This window comes from Myxocyprinus asiaticus, chromosome 15 (assembly GCF_019703515.2).
Source record: "Myxocyprinus asiaticus isolate MX2 ecotype Aquarium Trade chromosome 15, UBuf_Myxa_2, whole genome shotgun sequence".
NCBI classification, from domain to species: Eukaryota; Metazoa; Chordata; class Actinopteri; order Cypriniformes; family Catostomidae; genus Myxocyprinus; species Myxocyprinus asiaticus.
This window is the reverse complement of record NC_059358.1, coordinates 33130722-33152750: the sequence shown is the minus strand read 5'-3', so window position 1 is coordinate 33152750 and position 22029 is coordinate 33130722. Positions and strand designations below refer to the sequence as shown.

The window sequence follows — 22029 nt, the reverse complement described above, 5'->3', positions numbered from 1 at the left end:
GGGAGAAAATAAAATCAATGGAGCCTTTTACCCCACGGAGCCTTTAGCCCTGTTGTACCCCTATGTCTAAATATGTGTGTTTTTTGGAAAACTATTCAGTTTTATAGAATATTATTGTGGTGATGAGTAAAAAATATTGGATGCATTGGATGCAAGTTAAAATATTCTCTAAGGGAAATTTAAATACTATTGACAGATATTATATTTGTGTTCCACATTGGTAATCTCAAATGCTTTTGCTCATTTGAGCTTAATTAGTTACTTTGAACTGTATAAGCCATTGCAAATAGCTCATATATCCTGTCAAAGTCACTGTGAACCATTTAAAAAGCTCAACTCAGTCGAGTGCTTTTATCTGAAAGCAGGCAAACAAAAATCTTTCAACATAAAGCTGATTCAAAATCAATAAAATGTCCTGGACAAAGTTTAGGAGAAATAATGCACCAGCATGTTCTAGTCCAGTAAACGGCTTGCAAAAAAGGAGTAACTTGTCTGAGACAGAGTTACTTAGTTAGTTAGAAGTTAGTTAGATAACAGCAGTTAGTTAGTGCAGCACTAAGGAGACCAGTTTCAGCAGGTGTTATCTTTAAGAGATCCAGCTATTCTATTTATCATACTTTAACCATATCCTGTGTTTGCACTGTTTTGCAGAGGAACAAATCCTGTTTTTGTTTGTTTATATATATATATATATATATATATATATATATATATATATATATATATATATATACAAGTTTGGAATAATGTACAGATTTTGCTCTTATGGAAAGAAATTGGTACTTTTATTCACCAAAGTGGCATTCAACTGATCACAATGTATAGTCAGGACATTAATAATGTGAAAAATTACTATTACAATGTGAAAAAAAAAAAAAAAAAAAATTCTTAAACTACTTCAGAGTTTTCATCAAAAAATCCTCCATGTGCAGCAATGACAGCTTTGCAGATCCTTGACATTCTAGCTGTCAGTTTGTCCAGATACTCAGGTGACATTTCACCCCACACTTCCTGTAGCACTTGCCATAGATGTGGCTGTCTTGTCAGGCACTTTTCACGCACCTTACAGTCTATCTGATCCCACAACAGCTCAATGGGGTTAAGATCCATAACACTCTTTTCCAATTATCTGTTGTCCAATGTCTGTGTTTTGGCAAGTGATTTTCTAGTATCAGATTAGCAATTTAGCATGATTACTCAAGGATGAGGTGTTGGAGTGATGGCTGCTGGAAATGGGGCCTGTCTAGATTCGATCAAAAATGACTTTTTGGGGCCTGGGTAGTTCAGCGAATATAGACGCTGACTACCACCCCTGGAGTAGCGAGTTCGAATCCAGGGCGTGCTGAGTGACTCCAGCCAAGGTCTCCTAAGCAACCCAATTGGCCGGTTGCAAGGGAGGGTAGAGTCACATTTGGTAACCTCCTCGTGGTCGCTATAATGTGGTTCTCTCTTGGTGGGGCGCGTGTTGAGTTGTGTGTGGATGCCGCGGAGAATAGCGTGAAGCCTCCACACGCGCTATGTTTCCACGGTAACGCGCTCAACAAGCCACGTGATAAGATGCGCGGATTGATGGTCTCAGATGCAGAGGCAACTAAGATTCGTCATCCGCCATCCGGATTGAGGTGTCACTGCGCCACCACGAGGACCTAGACCACATTGGAAATTGGGCATTCCAAACTGTGGAGAATTTTTTATTTTTTTGTACTTTTTTCAAATAGTGATGGTGCTGTTTTTTTTATATCAGTAATGTCCTGACTATACTTTGTGATCAGTTGAATGCCACTTTGGTGAAATAAAGTACCAATTTCCTTCCGAAACATCAAAATCTGTACATTATTCCAAACTTTTGGCCACCAGTGCATATAAAAATCCAAGACATAATGTAAATGAATTGCTGATGGCTACATGATGATACCATGCACTGATTACGCCATGTATTTATTGTATACAATTTACTACAATGTTTTATAATAATATAATAAGTATGATATACAATAATATAATATATATTTGGTAATAGTATACGATTTATTGAATGTTATATCAATTGCATCTTAATGCAAAAAAAATAAAAAAATAAAATCTTCTTATGCATATGTTTTAATCTACAGTACACTCTTAAAGGGTTAGTTCACCCCAAAATCAAAATTTTCTCATCATTTACTCACCCTCATGCCATCCTAGATATGTATGACTTTCTTTCTTCTGCAGAACACAAATTAAGATTTTTAGAAGAATATCTCAGCTCTGTAGGCCCATACAATGCAAGTGACTGGTGACCAAAAAAGCACATAAAAGTAATCCATAAGACTCCAGTGGTTAAGTCCATGTCTTCAAAAGTGATATGATAGGTGTGGGTGAGAAACAGATCAATATTTAAGTTCTTTTTATTATAAATTTACTTTCAGACAGCCCTCCTATGCACTTTCCCGAGAGGTCTTCTGTTTTTTGCTGATTTGCATGCTTCATGCATATCGCCACCTAAAAGGCTGTTGTGCAAATATGATTTATTTATTCCTTTGCTTTTATCCCTCCCTTTTATTCTTTCTCCTCCCTGCCCAATAGGTGGTGATATACATAAAGAATGCAAATCAGCAAAAAACAAAAGAAAACAAATAAAAAAACAGAAGAACAACAATGCCCTCTCGTGAACATGCGTAGGAGGGCTGTTGAAAGTGTAGATTTTTAGTAAAAAAAGACTTAAATATTGATCTTTTTCTCACCCACACGTCATATTGCTTCTGAAGACATGGATTTAACCACTGGAGTCTTATGGATTGCTTTTATGCTGCCTTTGTGTGCTTTTTGGAGCTTCAAAGTTCTGGTTGCCATTCACTTGCATTGAATGGACCTACAGAGCTGAGATATTCTTCTAAAAATCTTTGTGTTCAGCAGAAGAAAGAAAGTCATACACATCTGGGATGTCAAGACGGTAAGTAATGAGAGAATTGTTATTTTTGGTTAACTATCCCTTTCTTGCTCCATAGTTCCTGATAAATATATGCCTTTAGATGTCATGTTTTTATTTACCTCTACCTCACCAAATACTTCATGTATAATTCTTCATGCATCATGGCTTTTTAGTTAGTATCAAAAACACAAGAGATGTCAAGACCATAGCAGATTGTCACCACAAGAGATCATCATCGATGCAAGACTGGTATAAAAACTGACTTAATTGGCTAATTTGTCTGTGGACACCATGTATTCATGTTCAAATCTATCAGAGGTATGAGTGAACCCACTGACCAAACATGAGACATGATCCCTCACACCAAAGCTTTAGACAAGTTAACAGAGCTGTTGTTACTGTTGTTCAAGCGGTGTTCCGTTGAAATATGACACACAAATACTTATTCTAGTTCAACCCAGAGAGAAGGATTGCTGTAATAAGGTCACCTGCATGATCATATCAAGGACAAATATAACTTGTTTGATGAACTACAATCGAAAGCACTCACTAGCCTCTTAAGCAATGAGCGGCACTCAATCTCCCATGCTCAGCTCACGTGAAGCAGATCAGTTTCCACATGATGCAGAGTCACATGTGGCGCCTGTTCAGTTTCACTTCCGCGTTGGGTTAACAACGACAAAATCATATCAATCATGCAATCGTTTTAACGTGAATATTTACAGGATTGCGTATCTCCACTGTGTGCGGATCGATGCCCGTGGAGATTTTGACGTGATGTCGTTTAGTGTTGTTTAAGGGCACTGTTGCGACTGTTCGGGAAGGAGAAACTGAGACCCCATTGGGCACAACTAGTTAGGACACACTCACTTCTATTTATATACAGTAAATACAGTAACAGCACATTCTGAAAGGTATGTTTGGGTTCAACTGAGTGCATTTTTTTTTTAAATTTCATATAAATGTATTGTTTCATGTGTGTCCTAAGTAAAGTTACACTTAACTAGTTGCTTCATTACTTTCGAACCGTATGAGATGCACTCAGTACAATAATTAGTGCATGATGTGATCCTGATGAAGGTATGTTGTGATGCATTTACTTGTAGGCTCCTTGGAGTGGCCCCTTAATAATTTGATGTGTGAAAGGATCCACTAATAATTCTATAATTATGCAATAGCCTACATATCTGTGTGTATGATTATAATACTTGTATACTGAGTCTGTATACTGCAATATTTAGTATGCATGTATTATCTGTCTGTCTGTCTGTCTATGGATAAATGGGCGGGCCACATTACATAATGTAGTGTCTTTACCCCATCAGGTGCTCCTTCTGAAAATCATGTTGCTGTCAGTGAGAATAATTGCTCCACTTTTCTTACTGCTTGTTGGAGTGCGAGCGAAGAACAACACGGATAACTGCAAGCTGGTTGTAGAGAGTGAATCAGAAAGAAAAGTGCTCCGTTCACTGGAGCCCCTGACCAAACAAAAGTAAGCCACATTTTTAAGTCAGTAGTCATGTATGTAGGTTGTTCACATGTTGTTAAAGTTGGAGATTTCATACATATCTTCATATTCACAGCTTCACCGTGGAGGGTGAGGAGAAGGACAAATACATCTACATTTTTCAGGTGTGTGGTGACGTGGACGGACTGAAGAATGTAGGTCTTGTGCAGAGAGCCAAGGACAGTGGAAAGCAGACCACAATTGGGAGCTACTCTCATACTCGAGCTATTGGAGGAAGTATGTTAGAGGAATAGTTCACTCAACAATAAATATTCTCACATTATTTACTCACCCTCATGCCATCCCAAAGATTTTTAGAAGAATATTTCAGCTCTGTAAGTCCATACAATGAAAGTGAATGGTGACCAAAGTGCCATCTAGTGCTCTGCACATGCATCAAGCACTAGGAAGTGTAATCGAGCTTGAAATCATGATTGTGCCTAGAGACTGCAGTGGCAAGATGTACTTTGAAAAAGAAGTTACATTTTGGTCTGTTCTCACCCAAAACTGCTTAAGTACTTCAGAAGACATGGATTAAACCACTGGTGTTTTATGGATTAATTTTATGCTTCTTTTATGTGATTTTTAGAGCTTCAAAGTTTTGGTCACCATTCACTTACATTGTATGGACCAACACAGCTGAGATATTCTTCTAATAATCTTTGATTTCAGTGGAAGAAAGTCCTACACATCTGGGATGGCATGAGGGTGAACTTTTCATTTTTGGTGAACTATTCCTTTAAGTTATTTGACCATTACAAATAATAACATGTCAGTCATTCATTTTATTAGTACTTTTTTGTGTTTGATGCATCAATAGGGCAAGAATATTTAGGACAGGAGTTTTTTCAACCATTTTGCTACAAATATACTTTTCTGAACTTGTGTTTTTATATATCTTTCTTATAAAATTACAGATATATAATAATACAAATTAATTAATTAATTATGCATTGTCTAATATTAATTGTCTGCTGATTTTTATGCTTATTGACCTTTGTATTTATCTTATGTTGTAGGTACTTAGTATCAGAAACACAGGAATGCAGACTGATATCAGATCAATATTGTAATGTTAAATAAAACACAAATACCCAAACATCACAAAATGACACAGTGTCACAGGAAGCTGAAATAACTGATAACATGTTTCCAACCTTAGTTCTCCTTTTGTTCTTGTTGTAGGTGACTGGGTTCTGCTCATATATGAGGGGGGAGAGAAGTATGAAAGCCACTGTTCAAAAGAGCCAAGACAAGCAATGATTATGATTTCTTGCAGCAAAAAAGCTAATGAGGTATGAATTTTTGTGCCTTTGGAAATATATATATATAAAAAATTGAGCTATAATGTTTAGCCTGTTCATAGATATTTGCCTAATGGCTCTATATTATATTTTTGGCTGAAAAGTCTGTAATGCAAAATTACAGGATTCCTTGCATTAGCACCTTCTCACTTATGTCAGCTATACACTAACATTATTGACCTTATAACATTCTGCTGTAGCTGAAAATAACTAGAATGACTGCATTGTTTCAGCTCACTAATTGTGTTCATTATTGATTTCTTTGTTTGCACTTTTGTCAGAGTAAATTTTCAGTGGTTCTGGAGGACAGGGAGAGGCCACAGGACTGTTATTACTTGTTTGAGCTGGACACCAGTGTAATCTGCCCTGTAACTCCATCTAAACTCAGCGCTGGCTCAATACTGCTCATTGTGTGAGTGCTTGAAAATTCTCAGAATATTCAGTTACATTGAAGCTGCAGTTGCACTTTTATTTTTTACCTAGTGTTGGTATACAACGAAGATGTTTTTTGGATCACCACTGAGCAGGGTTCCCATGGTCAAGGAAAACCTGGAAATATCAGAGAATTTTAAAATTGTGATTTCCTGGCCTGGAGAAGTAATTTGTTTTTTTTGTGAATATAATTTTTTTTTTTTTATGCTCCATTCTGAAATATTTCATTGAGTAGAAAGTGTCAGAGTGATCTTTATAAAAATTATTTACAAAAATTCACTAACCACAGGAAAAGTCTTGGAAAATCAATGAAATTCTTTGGTCAAAAAGCATGGAAATGCTGACCAAGCTGTTAGTGTAATTTAATAGGGAAAATCCATGCCTTTTGCTCATACTTTACAGTGTGTACCTCCCTGATTAATGCTATTTGCTGTCCATAGCGCATTCTCCTGCCTAGCCGTGTATCTCACCGGTGGGTTCCTGTATCAGCGACTCGTGGTTGGGGCCAAGGGAGTCGAACAGTTCCCCAACTATGCATTTTGGTCAGAGATTGGCAACTTATCCGCTGTAGGTGTAATTATGGATGCACTTGTGTCTCCTTATTTCATTCTTTATCTTTCTGAACCAAGTTTAAAGTGAGTTCACCAAAAACAAATGAAAATTCTCTCATCATTTACACACCCTCATGCCATCCCAGATGTGTATGACTTTCTTTCTTCTTCAGAACACAAACAAAGATTTTTAAAAGAATATCTCAGCTCTGTAGGTCCATACATGTTGAGTAAATGATGAGAGAATTTTCATTTTTGGGTGAACACTTCCTTTAACATTTTGAAATAAACGCTTTGTGTTTTGTTTTTTCACCCAAAACAGGACGGATGTGATTTTGTGTGTCGTTCCCGTGGTAATAGAGAAGAACCGCCCACATATAGAGGTGTGGCTACTGAACCACTTGGAGAGGAGCCAGAGGAAAGAGATGACCACTTACTTCCCATGTGACCAAATTAAAACAGCCAGTGAGAAGAGGCTGGACAGTTTTTGGAACCCAAAGAGGAATGTTCAGTTCAGACGTGTTCCTAGTTCAGAAGTGCTGCTGTTCATTTCTCTTATTTACCAATAGCACTTATCCTCTATTTATTCCCTAAAATGTTGATTAGATATTAGTTCATTGTATAAGATCGCTAACTAGTTTTTGAAAGTCCAAAAACCCAAGGATAAATTTTATAACAAAATTACAAAAAACATGCAACAATGACCCTCTTTTCTCTCTTTATAGGAAGTGAAAGATATCAGCACTGTTTGTCAGTGCTTTACTGTGTGATATGGTCACCACAGAGATGTAGTTTGGTATAGAATATAAGTACTTATTTTTTTAGTATGATTAGAGTGGTAAAACTCAAAAGGAGTTTTTAAAGGGTTAGTTCACCCCAAAATGAAAATTCTCTCATCATTTACTCATCCTCATGCCATCCCAGATGCGTATGACTTTCTTTCTTCTGCAGAACACAAATTAGGATTTTTAGAAGAATATCTCAGCTCTGTAGGTCCATACAATAGAAGTGAATGGTCATTTTTTTACCATAAACCTCAAATTTCCGCATTCCTCTTCTTGTGTTTTGGTGATTTGCATTATTTGTGCTTATTGCCACCTACTGGGCAGGGAGGAGAATTTATAGTAAAAAAGGACTTAAATATTTATCCGTTTCTCACCCACACCTACCATATCGCTTCTGAATATATATATTTAACCACTGGAATCTTATAAATGACTTATGTGCTTTTTGGAGCTTCAAAAAATGTGTACCCGTTCACTTGCATTGTATGGACCTACATAGCTGAAATATTCTTTTCAAAATCTTCATTTGTGTTCTGCAGAAGAAAGAAAGTCATACACATCTGGGATGGCATGAGGGTGAGTAAATGATGAGAGGATCTTCCTTTTTGGGTGAACTATCCCTTTAAGTTCACACTCCACTAACTTAAGCAACAATTAAATGTTTGGGAATGTATGGCTTTTGGTTTCAGAATATAAAGAAAATTTACTGAAATTCATTATTTGAGAAGTTCGTGAATATTCTAGATTCTTAATCACAAATATGCTTTGCTTCAACATTCCAACATGCCTGTTTGTTTGTTAGGGAATATTGTGTTTCTATGGAGAAAGTTTAAAGTGATCTGACAAACAAGACCTCTGCTCTGGTGAGGCCTACCTCATTGTCTTTACAAAACATGCGTTCAGCCTGTTACAACCTATTGATGTTTCTGAATGATGTTATTAATGATAAATTGGTATCATAAATGTTATTGATAAGAGACATTTGAGGAAAATAAGAAAATTACAGAAATTGTAGATATTAAAGGTATAGTTCATCCAAAAGTGAATTGTCTCAGTGTGTATGATTATTCTTCTATACAGAATTATTTTCTTTCTTGTATGAAACAGAAAAGATGTCAGTCGAAATGTTAGGGACTGATAGCCTCATTCATCATTCACTTTCAATGTATGAAATAAAAACCAGTGCCAACATTCTTCAAAAATTGTCCTTTTGTTCCAAGAAGAAAAAGTCATACTTTTTTAATGACATGAGGGTGAGTAGATGACAGAATTTTCATTTTTGGGTGAACTATCCCTTTAATATGGGTCTTTGCCAGTGTGATCTATTTTATACATTACAAATTACTGTAATCCTCACTGTAAACCAGAAGACAAAATTCCAGACTATGACAGAACAGCAGTATATTTTTCTTTCAAAGCAAGTTTTTCTTCAAGTATTTTGTGTTTGGTTGCACTGAAGCTTTGAGCTTTGATTTTATTTGTTGTTGCTCAGTTTAATCTAAACAACCATGAGGCCATGATTATTGAGTTACAGATTTGTATATGTTAATTTGAAATACTGAAAGTGTCATTGAATGTATGCAATTTATTTATATATTTTTTCAGTTAAAATTTAGTTCTGGATGGGTGGTGTACAGATCGGTGCATATCCCTTAACAATGATGAATTATATAGATCAGTGTACAGGATTCAAATTTCAAAAAAGTGGATAAAACATACGCACGCCTCTTTCGTTGGCGGACAGCGCTACGATAGGCTGATCCTTACGTCAATCATCGTTACACCCAACGTCCATTGGTTGCTCAGCGCCATCATCACCCGCGGAAGTTTGTACACAGAAAATAGTTGTACTGTCAATAATTTTTCAGATACGCTACCATTTTTTTTCTTCTTCTCAACTTCTGTCTTTCCGCATGAAACATCACCAACGAAGACTAAAGAGAAAATCATTTTAAAACGGTTAAATGTGCGTCGATGACATCAAAAAACGTACATGAACCACAAGCACCTGACAGCTAATAGTATTGTGTAGCGCGGGATTGTTTTGATTTCATATTTTATAGGTCGTTAGCTTGTCAGTTAGCGAAAAAGGAGCGAAACGCCTAGTTGAGCTGCAGTTTAGCAGCTGTCCCTTCTTTTATCCGGAATTTAGCGTCGGAAGGTTTTAACATTGACAGTCGTGTCTTTTGTTGTTATTAGCATGCTAAGCTAGCAGCTGGAATTCATTAATCTGGATTCACATCAGATCAGCATCGTCCTCCACGATCAAGTCATCATTATAGTGTCATTAACTGTCATCCGCACACGGCGAGGGACTAGGACAACAGGTAAAGTGAATTTTGTTGGCCTTTTAACTTTACAGCATGCGCACGCAGGTCACTTAACACCACTCACCTGTGTGTGTGTGTGTGTGTGAGAGAGAGAGAGAGATTTGTTTATATGGTAAATGTTTTGTTATTATGAACGATACCCCATACAAACCAATTTACAGATTATGTATAAAATATAGATTAATTTATTTTCTGATCCTCAAACCACCTGTCCGTGTGGTTTCTGATCTGTGGTTCTGCAGTCTGCGCTGCTCACTGTTTGTAAAATTTGTCTTTACAATATAATCCAGATGGAATGTTAACAATGTAATGATGACATGGATCTTAATGAAGTAACTCATTAATCTTGGTGCTGTGGTTTCTTATATCATGCCAATAAATTGTACTCAAGGAATGAAAATTCTCTCGTCATTTACTACCCCCCCCCCCCCCCCCCAACTTTCCTTCTGCAGAACACAAAGATTTTTAGAAGAGTGTTTCAGCTCTGTAGGTCCACACAGTGCAAGTGAATGGTGACCAAAACTTTGAAGCTCCTAAAGCACATTAAGGCAGCATAAAAGTAATCTGTATTACTCCAGTGGTTTAATCCATGTCTTCTGAAATGATCCAGTTAGTTTTGGGTGAGAACAGACAAAAATGTCTGCATGGATTACTTTTATGCTGCCTTTGTGCTTTTTGGAGCTTCAAAGTTTTGGTCACCATTCACTTGCATTGTATGGACCAACACAGCTGAGATATTCTTCCAACAATCTTCATTGTGTTCAGCAGAAGAAAAAAGTAATACAGATCTGGGATGGCATGAGGCGGAGTAAATGATGAGAGAATAATTTTTTTTTTTGTTGTAAACTATCCCTTTATTTAGATGAAGTAAAATAATGAATTGTTGTAATGGTTAGTGTAGTTGTACATCTGTTATAATTGTAATGATGTTTTTAGGGTTCAACTGCTACTGTTACAACTGTTGCTGATAAAGTTTTTATAAATAGGTTTGGTAAGTTATATGTCTGTCATTTCTTTCCTTTTAAACTTGGACCTGCATTTAAACTCAAAGTTTGATCATGCTGGGAGAGTGTGGCATGAAAGAATGGGAGAGACTTGCCCTCAGGAGGAACTCTGTCACTCTGTGTAAGGAGATGGTGGTGGATGATCTGCTGGTCCAGTATCTGCATCAAGATGAAATCCTCACAGACAGCATGACCGAGAGCATTATGGTACAGATGGCGATTATTATGTGACTTATATAAACACTATGACTTATAACAATGTTATAAAGCAATATTTAACTATATAATTGGTTATATATAAATCCATGTGGAATCTACATTTGTTTTATGTGCTGATTTAGGGAGGGAAATCTACAGAATTCTGCAGAATGTGTTCAAAAGAACTGAGAATACTACACTCCTATTGGTAGCTGATAGCATGATCAAATTAGGAAAAACATTCTAATTTGATCTTTTATTAATTTTGTTATTTTTTTAAAAGTCTTTCAAATTGCAGTTAAATGGGGGAATACATAGGGAAATGCAGCATTTTGTGAATGATATTTGTTCAGATTTTGTTCAGAAAAGTACATTTGATAGTTAACTTTGAAGCTAACTTACTGTTCTATTTGTTAATCATAGTCCATTAGGGCTTATTTGTTATTGATACAATCTGGAAAAAGTGTTACTGAAAAGCTCTTTGTGTATTTTTTGATGGACCAAATTGCAGACTTCATTTGAATGACCAAAGGAGTTGTAAATTGCTGGTTATTTAAAAGGCTAAATATTATTTTTAATTGTGGCATGATTTCCCCCTTTACAGGCTAAGCCGACGTCCCAGGGCAAGAGTCGGCATTTGTTGGCTCTTTTGCCCAAACGTGGCCCCCGGGCATTCAGCAGCTTCTGTGCGGCTCTTACAGCGACAGAGCAACTGCACCTCTGCAGAATGCTCATGGAGTTCACGGAGAAAGGCGTGAGTTGGTTTCTCCACATCAGCCATAATCTGTTTTGTTTATTGTCAAACTTTATTTTATACCACACATTAATGTTAGATTTTATCTCACTTTCCAAATAGATTTTGCAATAAAATATCATGAGCTATTTTTAATGCAAGACACGGGTACTTTAGACAAAAAGAGATAGAAGAGTGGAGGTGTGGGGTCAGTGTTACAATCATACAAGACATATGGCAATCAAGCCACCCCAGAGGTCATAGCTGAGTCAATGGAGTAAGAGGGAGAGAGTGAGACTAAAGGGGAAGTTAGAGTGCAGTTACTGTGCACTAGTTTACCACACCCAAACTGCAGTGATTCTTTTCACGAAAACCAAACAGACAAGTAGAGTCTCTCCTTTCCCCTGGAAGAGTGAGAAATAAACAGGCTGTAACTTTCATTATATTCTCACATAAAGACCTGCAGTGAATGTAACAATGATTTTGTGCTTTTCTCTTTATAGAAAAGGTTTTCAGAGACTTCACTTCCTGTCCCAACTCAGGAATGTGTGATACCTGCAAAAAGAGCCCGAACTCATGGTGAGAGATTGAGCATGTTTGTGTTTGAGGCTATAAATGAGTTTGTTGGCCTACCATAGAAAAAAAAAAACTGAAAATAGATGGAAGTCAAAAGCTTTTTGAAAGCATTACAAATTTTGCCCACCTTTTTTTTTTTTTTTTTTTTAGTGCTTCTAGCAATTTTAAAGTAATATTTTTCCAGTGCAACCCCAACTTGATTACTGAAGCATAAAACATACAGTAATGGGAAATTGTTATGTGATATGAACCTCATATATTTGAGCTGCATATGGTTGGTTTTGTGTTTCAGAGTCTATGGAGATGTGTTTGGATGCAGACTCCCCAGTGACCACAGCTGTACTCCCCTGCACTCATGAATTCTATGAGTCCCACAGATTTCAGGTGGGTAGTTGACCTGAAATACTTATGGAAAGTTGACCTGCGGTGTGAAATGCTATACTCCATCTTAAACTATTCAAACAGCATCTTGCTAATGTTTTAATAATTATGCTGCTTTTATGGCCTCTAAATTGAAAAACTACATGGAATATTTTTTACTTTGTAAATTAGATTTCTCACATTATAAGTCCATTTAAAAGTGACCAGTTACAGGACTAAATATATAGTAATTCCCAAATGCATTCACATCATTCTTAACCTATAAACTTGGTGTCAAGTACCCACATACAAGAATACAAAATCATCCTTTGAATGCACATACACACACACTCAAACACCCATGATATTTGCATGTATTTTACACTACGTTAGAACATAAGAGTATGTAACCACTATGCAAATGTTTCCTCTCCTCTCAGGCTTACGCGATGCGCTCTAGTCCGCGAGGACTGGCCTTGGTGCTAAGTAACGTGAGGTTTGACTCTGCAAACACTGATCTGGACATCCGGAGGGGAGGAGAGGTGGACGAGGAGGTTCTGAGGAGACTCTTCACTGAGTTGGACTTTACAGTCAGTCTGCACAAAGACCTCACAGCAGAGGTGAGTCACACACATCTACAGATCAAAGTCATTTATTCATCATGATTTGATGATTTGTGTGTATGCTTCAGGCAATGCGCAGGTGCTTGGAACAGTTCGCCCAGCGGCAGGAGCACGCAGAGTATGACTGCTGTGCTGTGTGTTTTCTGACTCATGGTGTTGAAGGCTCTATCTATGGTACTGACGGACAGCTGCTGGAGGTACACACTCTGAATTTGTAATTCTTTCTATAACGTCAACTTACTGCTTTGAAAGAAGATCATTGCATTGTCAAAGTTCGATGTGTCTCTCTGTCTCTCAGTTGGACTGGGTGTTTGAGGTTTTTGATAATGCCCGCTGCCCTCTGCTCCAGAACAAGCCAAAGATGTTCTTCATTCAGGCCTGTCGAGGAGGTGAGAAGTTATCACTGACCAATCCAAATCCGAATCCTTGTGTTATTTTTATTACTCTCAAGCTTCAAAAATTAACCATAAAAGCACCATTGAAGTTGTCTGTAAGACTCATGCATTTTTTTAGTCTCTTGACGCCATATGATAGTTTTCGTAAAAGGCTATGTTTAATAAGTAAATAGTTTGAATGCGCAAACTTCAGTGAATGAGCACACTCAAAGCACGCACTGTGCTCATGATGATGCGCTGTTTTCAGCTCATTAAGCGGCTCACAATATGTGAGAGCTCTACACAAACTCCATCTTAGATATAGATGTTTGTTGTTCGGTTCACTTGTAACATAAATTGAAGAGGGCACCGGTGGAGCATTTCACCAGATTTTGAATGAAAATCGAATTAAACTGCTGTGAACTTGCCCACACACAGACACTCAAAGGTCTTCTTGCTGTGTTCCGCCAAAATAAAAGCCGGAGGGTTTTAAAGTTAAAGGTGCTGTGATTTATTTAATGGAAAAGAATGCAAAAATTGTTCCCACTCCCTTAAAGATATTAATGAAATAAGTGTCCTGAGATATCTCAATGGTCTCTGTGACAGCTGTAGACTTTGTAAACAGCAAACAAAAATGTGACCGCGGACATTGACGCTTTTCACCTGTCAATCATTTTGCTCATTCTCATTTGAAGCAGATCATTGAGGGTATGATTCATAATGTTTGTCAGTTGAGGATACTATTGTGCCTCTGTTGAATTTGACAGCCACAGGAACAAATAATGCTCTTCTTTTGCTCGGTTTTGGTCTCAAAATTATCTTGGGAGGATGGGGTTTTGGAATGAGGGGGCGTGGCTAATTCAACGGCTCAGTCACATGAAAGCTTCAGAACACTAAAATCACTTACAGCATCTTTAAGAAAGTACGGCTGAAATACTGTATATTGCTATTGTATAATATGACTCTAATATTTATTATTATTAATTGTAATAGTGAAGTATAGATTATTCTTAACCGATTACAAAAACAAAAACACTGGTATCGAATCAGGATCCTTATTGGCTGATGCTGAGAGTTCAGGTATCGGAATCAGGTTGGGAGAAAAAAGTGGTATTGGTGCTTCCCCTACATTATAGGGATGTTTTTGATTAGTTGTTAACTGATATGGGTTTTTAAATGTCCTATGCCAATATCTGTCAGCAGGGTAGCAATATAATATCTGATATACAGTATATTTAAAGAATTATATTGAAAGTGAATTATTACATACGCAAAATTGCAGAATTCATTAAAATTATTTCTCACTGTTTACTAAAAATGAATTAAAAAATATTTGAAAACTCCAGCATTACTTCAGTCTATAATAAAGCTACCTCACCAAACAGGCACAGGTCTAGTGATATTATTGACATTTTTTCCCTTTTGTTTCAGAGGAGATGGACAACGGCGTGGACCAGTTGGATGGACAGGAGCGTACACAGTCCCCAGGCTGTGAACAGAGTGATGCTGGGCGAGAGGAGGAGAGACTGGACAAAGAGAAGGAGGAGAAAGACAGAGAGAGACTGAGAGTCAAACTTCCCCAGAGATCAGATATGATTTGCAGCTTTGCCTCCCTCAAAGGTTTCAGTGTGTACACATTGTTGGATATTCATCTGAGTCATTTCAATAGGTTTCTTATTTGGCAAAATGTGTCATGTCACTTCAATGGCTTGTGTGTGTGTGTGGATTTGTGTCGTTTCAGGCACTGCTGCAATGAGAAACACCAAGAAAGGGTCCTGGTTTGTTCAGGAACTAAACACAGCCATCAGACAGAGAGCCAATGACACACACATGTCTGACATACTTGTGCAAGTAAGACATTTGGGTTCGTAGATTAAAATGCTGTATCTTAGATCACATCAGCACTACACAACATCATTTCAGTATACATTTATATTTATTCAGTTGGCTGATGCTTTTATCTAAAGCAACTTCCAGTGAATTCATGTTAGATAGCAGTGTTTCTGCACTGCTTTTCAGCAGCAGATGTGTTGTGTTCCATTCGGTTTGGTAATGCTGAGCCTTATATTTACAACACTCTAAATTCACTTTAATTGCCCACTACAAGTTACTAGAGCTGCATGATTAATCGTTAAAAGGTCGCGATATCGATTCAGACAACCAAGCAATCTCATTTCTAAATAACAAAGATTCTGCAATGTATATTAACGTTCCAGTGGCATGCATTTGTAAGACGGTAAAATTTAAATTCAAAATTCACTTCAAGACATGTTTTTAAACATAGATAAACTTTATATGGCATCTACAAAACACAGCGCTCCTGCACGAGATGCTGAATAAACTAAAACGCAATGGCCAAAGACGTTTTTCCAGCACAGTGCTTTACAAACTGCAGGGTGCAGCTACGATTAGCTAGGAGTGTGACATAATCTCTGTTCAGTTCAATATTTTAATAGCTACCGATGCTACAAAAATACCGGCATTACCAAGATCTGACTAAATTCGCTACCCATGTGCTGTTTGATCACAGCCGACTTCTTTCAAACGCTCACATGCATGTGTCTGCCCATGCACTTGTGTCTTGTGATGAATGCAGCGATCCTGCACGAGACTCTGTAATGTTTTTAATCAAAATACCCTCTTTAGGCGATATTAATATAAACGCAGCTGTTAATGAATTACCAGTGTAACAGACGGGATTAAATCTGCACTGTCTTGACGAGATAATAAAGCAAACACAGCCATTAATGTATAAGCAGACGGAACAAATTCTTTAAGATGTTAGATTTGTGCGATGTCTAAATGTATATAAGCTACATGCTGTCTATTCAAATCAAATCAGATCACTTTATTGTCACACAACCATATACACAAGTGCAACAGTGGGTGAAAGTCTTGGGTGCAGTTCCGAGCAACACAGTAGTCATAACAGTGATGAGACATATACCAATTTACAATAAACATCAGATTTACAACAATAATATACAATGTACAGTATACAATACACACAATATAGAATACACAGTATATAATACAAATAGTGTATATAAAATATACTGTTATAGGCATTCAGGCATTCTTACTGCACCAGATCAGTATTAATGTAGATCTGTCACACAGTAAAGAGTGTCAAGTAATTTCGTTTTGCATTAAATGACCTTTTTTAATGTTTTATGTTATTTATTTTTTTTAAAGTTGAATTGCTACTGTTGCTGAAAAACTTAAAGCACTGTTCACTGAAGGTCTCATTGTTTTAATTTAAATTGTAATTTAAATGATAACTTTTGTAAAATAACATATTTGCTTACAAATGCAATACCAAGTTTACATAGAACTGTTAATGAAGCTTTTTTTCTGCTTGTTTTGCTTTTTACTTGGCATGTGAGAAACAGGTTAAATCGTTTTTTTTTTAAATTATTATTATTATTATTAATATGCAGTTTTTTTGTTTGTTTGTTTGTTTGTTTTTTTTTTGTTTTTTTTGTTGCAATAATCACAAGGTGCTGTTTGGTTTATAATTTATTCGTTGTGCCCTCTTGTGGACTTTTTAAATGTATATATTTGATTTACAACTTTATTGCATTTTTGCATAGATTGAAGCAGAGAACATTTTGTCAGAACCTCTAGTAAATTATGTTACTTTTTTTAATACCCTTATGTCCAGGTTTTGTTAATCACTGAAATAAGCATTTTTATTCAGAATCGTGAGAGAATCGTGATCTTTATTCTAAATAAAAAAATCGTGATTCTCAATTGATCCAGAATTGTGCAGCTCTACAAGTTACTATACAAATCGAAAACAACCCTGTGACACCAGGTTTTGTGGTATTTTACCATATTTGGAGTTACTAGGTGCTCATATAAAGGCTATTGTTAACATGACTTCACAAATAAAATTCCTGCAGTTTTTAACCAGATCCCATAGCAATGCCACGTACAAGTTAAGAAATGGTTAGAGAAATATTACTTGCATAATAATAATAATACAGTTATTATTAGTTATTAAAAAAGGCCTAAAATTGTAATATATTTCAGTAATTTCTTAATTTAGAAATAATAACCATTATTATTATGATTACAATTATTCAGAATTAAATTACAATGATTTAATATATAATATTTATTTAATATATAAGTTGCCTAGGTTATAAAGAATAATGAGAGAAAAGTGGGACCCATCGCAATGTGCACAGTCTGTTGAATCTGAATTCTGTAGGAAACACTGATATATAGTAGCCTACATCTTATCAGTATGTGTGTTCTTGGGGACTTGAACCCATAACCTTGCCGTTGCTAATAAAATGCTCTACCACTTTGAAAACCATGCTCTGCTATATGGAAAAAATAAATAGAAGCACAATAAAGCAGTAAACCCCTCATGGCGATGTGTTATAGCGAATTTACCATGGTTACAAGGTCTTGATGGATGCAAAGCTGGGGTAAATTGTGGTGAAAACAATAGACATCACAATAAATGATTCTTTCACCAAATTGTAGTTCATTATAGTTCACAATAACCATTTAAATAGTTTGTATTTGACACATTAGAATAGTTAGAGTCTGAATGTGGCTCATTCAATCAGGTATTAGAGCTGGAACTGTTTTATCTGATAATTTCACACCACATACACTCACAGTAATACATATATGCATGACAGTTTAAAATGGATTTCGTTCTCTGTTTTTCTCTGCAGGTGAACGGTCGGATTAAAAGCAGAGAGGGTTACGCTCCTGGTTCAGCACATCATCGCTGTAAAGAGATGTCAGAGTTCACCAGCTCCCTCTGTAAAGACCTCTACCTCTTCCCTAAGTACTACTCCAACAGTTAGACACACATACTCCACAGGCACAAAGCACACAAAATACTACCCTCAGAACTGATGCAGTAGCAGGACTTCAGCGGACACGCTTGTACATCCATCATGCACTATAAGCTCAGAACACAGACACATAGTTATGTAAATGTAATTAGACCCATTCCACGTTTCATCTGTCTCACATTCCTCAGCACAATGGCAGATTCATTAGGACAGTTGTGTACATTATTTACTGTGTGTTTGCAAAGGTAGAGAATTTACCGATTTAAAAAAAAACAATTATTATAACTATCCGTCTTTTAGTGGATAAGGTGCAATCAGAAAATCTATTAAGCATCTGATCCAGATATATATATATATATATATATATATATATATATATTTCCCCCTTTTCCTTTAGTAAGGAAAGAGTGAAGATGTCATTTGGGAGGATGTGTGAAAAGTGGTATCAGTTTGTTTTCATGATTTTAAACTGGATTTTAGGGTTAATAGGCAGAAAAATTAAAGTCCAATAATTTTTAATCATCTGCTGTGTAAATGTTTGCTATAAGTCACAATGTGTACTTTCATCAACTTGGTGCTTTGTAAAAATCTATTGGCTTATAGATTTATATTGACCTTCCTTCTTTGCATAGATTTATTTTTGTCTATTTGTTTTGAGTTTTATTTGTACAGTTTTGTCTCGGTTGTTCTTGTACTATTGGTTCAGTAATTGTGGACCCTTTAAACCCTAAAGCCAAACTATAAACCTTTCAATGACACATTATTCGTACTAACATTGTGCCAGTACCATAGTAAAGTAAATGACTCATTGGCACTGATATAACAGATGCCCTTTTTTCTGGAGAAGATCTGCCCTTACTTTATTTTAGGTGTCCTTAATGCACCTTTACATGCATTATATCAACTTAAGTACATTTTAAATGCATGCTTTCTTCATAACATCAGTTAATTAATTCACTTTAATCATCCCGTATGCACCATGGCAGCTGTTTTGTCTATACAATTAATAGTGCTTCATGTTTCAAAGTGAAACTATCTGCTCAACCTTGCTGCTTTGTTTGGCTCACAATAGATTCTAAAAGCTATTTATCAAACCATGAATGCATGAATATGTTGCACATTAACATATCCTATTGCATCACTCTACAAATATTCGTGTAATTCCAAAACTTCCAAGAACCATTTGCATTCCAGGTATTTACCCCAATTTTCCATGGGGATTGGGGGGGGGTATTCGCAAAGTGAAATGTATATATTCTCATAACACATTTTTGGAGTTATGCTTTTTATATATGCAGCAGTTTTTTTGTTTGTTTTTTTGGCAGATTTCCCTCACTCTTGCACATGTCTTTTCTCTTTAAACATTCAATGTGCCAGTGAATGCACATTTAATCCAGACTGAAAATATGAGTGTTTATGATGTCTTAAAACACCTGGAGGTGGCAGTGGAGAGCTAAAGCACTTAACCAGCACACGTTTTGCAATATAGAGGTTGCAACGTTTAGACTCACACAGTCTTCCTGTTCTGCACACACAGCATTATTCCTCCGGGGAATGCAGACTGTAAATTTTTGTGTGCTGTTTTTTCCTCTGTGTGTGTCTTCATTATACAGTAGGCATTTGTGTTAGGTTAAAAGTCACAGCCTTTGACCTTTTGACACTGCTGTGGCATCCCTTGAACACTTTTACATTTCACACTTGTTGCCTTTAGCTTGAGTAATCATTCAAGACTAAGTAGTGTTTTATTTTATTTTTTATTTTTTTTACTGTTTAGCAGCCAAAATGTTTTATTACAATGTTGATGCTGATGTTGCTTTCAAGCTAATGTTGTTTGGGTATTATTTTGATATTTTAATTAATGAGCTTCTTTGACATGGGAGAAAAATATGGGATGAGTTGTTCTTAAATGTTAGCTGGGACAAGGTCTTGTATATCAGAATAAGGGGCTGTTTGTAGAAAACTTCCAAAAATGTGCTTACCTAATGCAAACTCTGTGCCATAATATTCTAGAAATAATTTGAAAGTATTTAAACAAATGACTAGTTATTTGATCTGATGTACTATACGGTGTTTTCATTAATCATATTATTGTTCAAATAAAAACAAAGGTGGGAATAGAAAATATGTACACTGGAAAAATGTATTAATTTCAACCCCACAGTGTTACTATACTGTGCTTGGAATGAGCGACTCAAAGTAGTATTGGTTTTATGCGGCAGTCTTCCCATTGTGAGAACACCAGCACAGTGTATGTTCTCTAATCCTGCATTTAAACAAAAGAAAGGAAGCTTGTGTTAAAAAATAAAAAAACAACTCCCACAGCTGAAAAATAATCTGGATAATAAATGTATTTTTCTGGCCATGTTCACCTAGTTTTGATGTGTTCAGAATGCTAATGGTGAAAAGCTATGTCATACTGAGCCCTAAAGTTTCTTGTGGTTAAATGTAATAGTTAAATTTAAGTTTTTAAAATTTCCTTCTTAAAGTGTTAAAACCCACAATGGAGGTACATGTTCAGCTGTGTTATATAGTGCAGTTTAGTCTCACCCAGCCTGACTACCAGATGAGTGCCTAGTTAACTTCATTTGAAAAGAATAGAAGAGTTTATTCACTGCCTTTGTCTTCTAACCAACTATGAAGGTTGCTTAAATCAACTATAGGGAAACTGCCATTTTGTATTTTTGTAATGCAAAAGCTGCCATGAAATAAATATTGTTCTAAAGAGCTCGGGTGTTAATTGAGTTTTTTTTGTTTAAAGCCTGAGACCACTGATAAAAAAAAAAAAAAGTTACATTAAGCATTTTTCTGATATTTTATTATTATAAATTTGATTACCAGCTTAACAGTTTAACGTAGCTGATGTTATTCCAGCATGATTTGAGAATGTCATGTGCTTCAATGGAAGCAAGGAACCTTTTGTTCAAAGGAACATGATGATTTGCTTATTTCTTTAATGTACCAAGAAAAAGAACAGAATTAATATTTCATATTTTTCTACCATAACATTTCTTTATTTAATTTTTTTTTAAATGTTTTTATTTCTTTGTTTATTTCCTGGTTTAAATTCCATTTTGAATCCCGGATTTCTCAGAATTTTGAACCCTACTATACAGTATGTTAGTTGTTTGCATGCATATCAGTTAGTGTGTATATGTTAATGCACATACAGGGTGTGTGTGTGTGCTTGTGTATATATACGTATATTTTACAAATAGCATTCTGAGACGATATTCTTCTCACCACAGTTGTACAGAGCCGTTATCTGAGTTACTGTAGACTTTGTCAGTTCGAACCAGTCTGGCCATTCTCTGTTGACCTCTCTTATCAACAAGACATTTCCGTTCACAAAACTGCCGCTCACTGGATGTTTTTTGTTTTTGGCACCATTCGGAGTAAATTCTAGAGACTGTTGTGTGTGAAAATCCCAGGAGATCAGCAGTTACAGAAATACTCAAACCAGCCCATCTGGCACCAACAATCATGCCACAGTCTAAATCACTGAGATCACATTTTTTCCCCAT

General features: G+C 36.1%; 2 protein-coding genes across 3 annotated transcripts; both read left to right on the top strand.

Moving 5' to 3' along the window:
• The first annotated feature begins 3533 nt into the window (after positions 1–3533).
• On the top strand, positions 3534–8536 carry LOC127452611 (cation-dependent mannose-6-phosphate receptor-like). Its single transcript, XM_051718221.1, has 7 exons — positions 3534–3825; positions 4237–4403; positions 4495–4655; positions 5604–5713; positions 6004–6134; positions 6595–6721; positions 7028–8536. The coding sequence occupies exons 2-7, from the start codon at positions 4255–4257 to the stop codon at positions 7151–7153; spliced, it is 804 nt and encodes a 267-aa protein (XP_051574181.1). The 5' UTR covers positions 3534–3825; positions 4237–4254; the 3' UTR covers positions 7154–8536.
• Positions 8537–8681: 145 nt separating this feature from the next.
• Positions 8682–21232, top strand: LOC127452609 (caspase-2-like). 2 transcript variants are annotated; one of them, XM_051718215.1, is made up of 11 exons: positions 8682–9817; positions 10872–11031; positions 11627–11776; positions 12259–12334; positions 12624–12715; positions 13132–13311; positions 13383–13511; positions 13613–13703; positions 15120–15308; positions 15430–15539; positions 18383–21232. In XM_051718215.1, exons 2-11 carry the CDS (start codon positions 10879–10881, stop codon positions 18515–18517), a joined length of 1305 nt encoding a protein of 434 aa, XP_051574175.1. In that variant the 5' UTR covers positions 8682–9817; positions 10872–10878; the 3' UTR covers positions 18518–21232. The 2 variants fall into 2 exon arrangements, with proteins under 2 accessions (XP_051574175.1, XP_051574174.1); XM_051718214.1 differs by having other exon boundaries at positions 15120–15314.
• Positions 21233–22029: the final 797 nt, after the last annotated feature.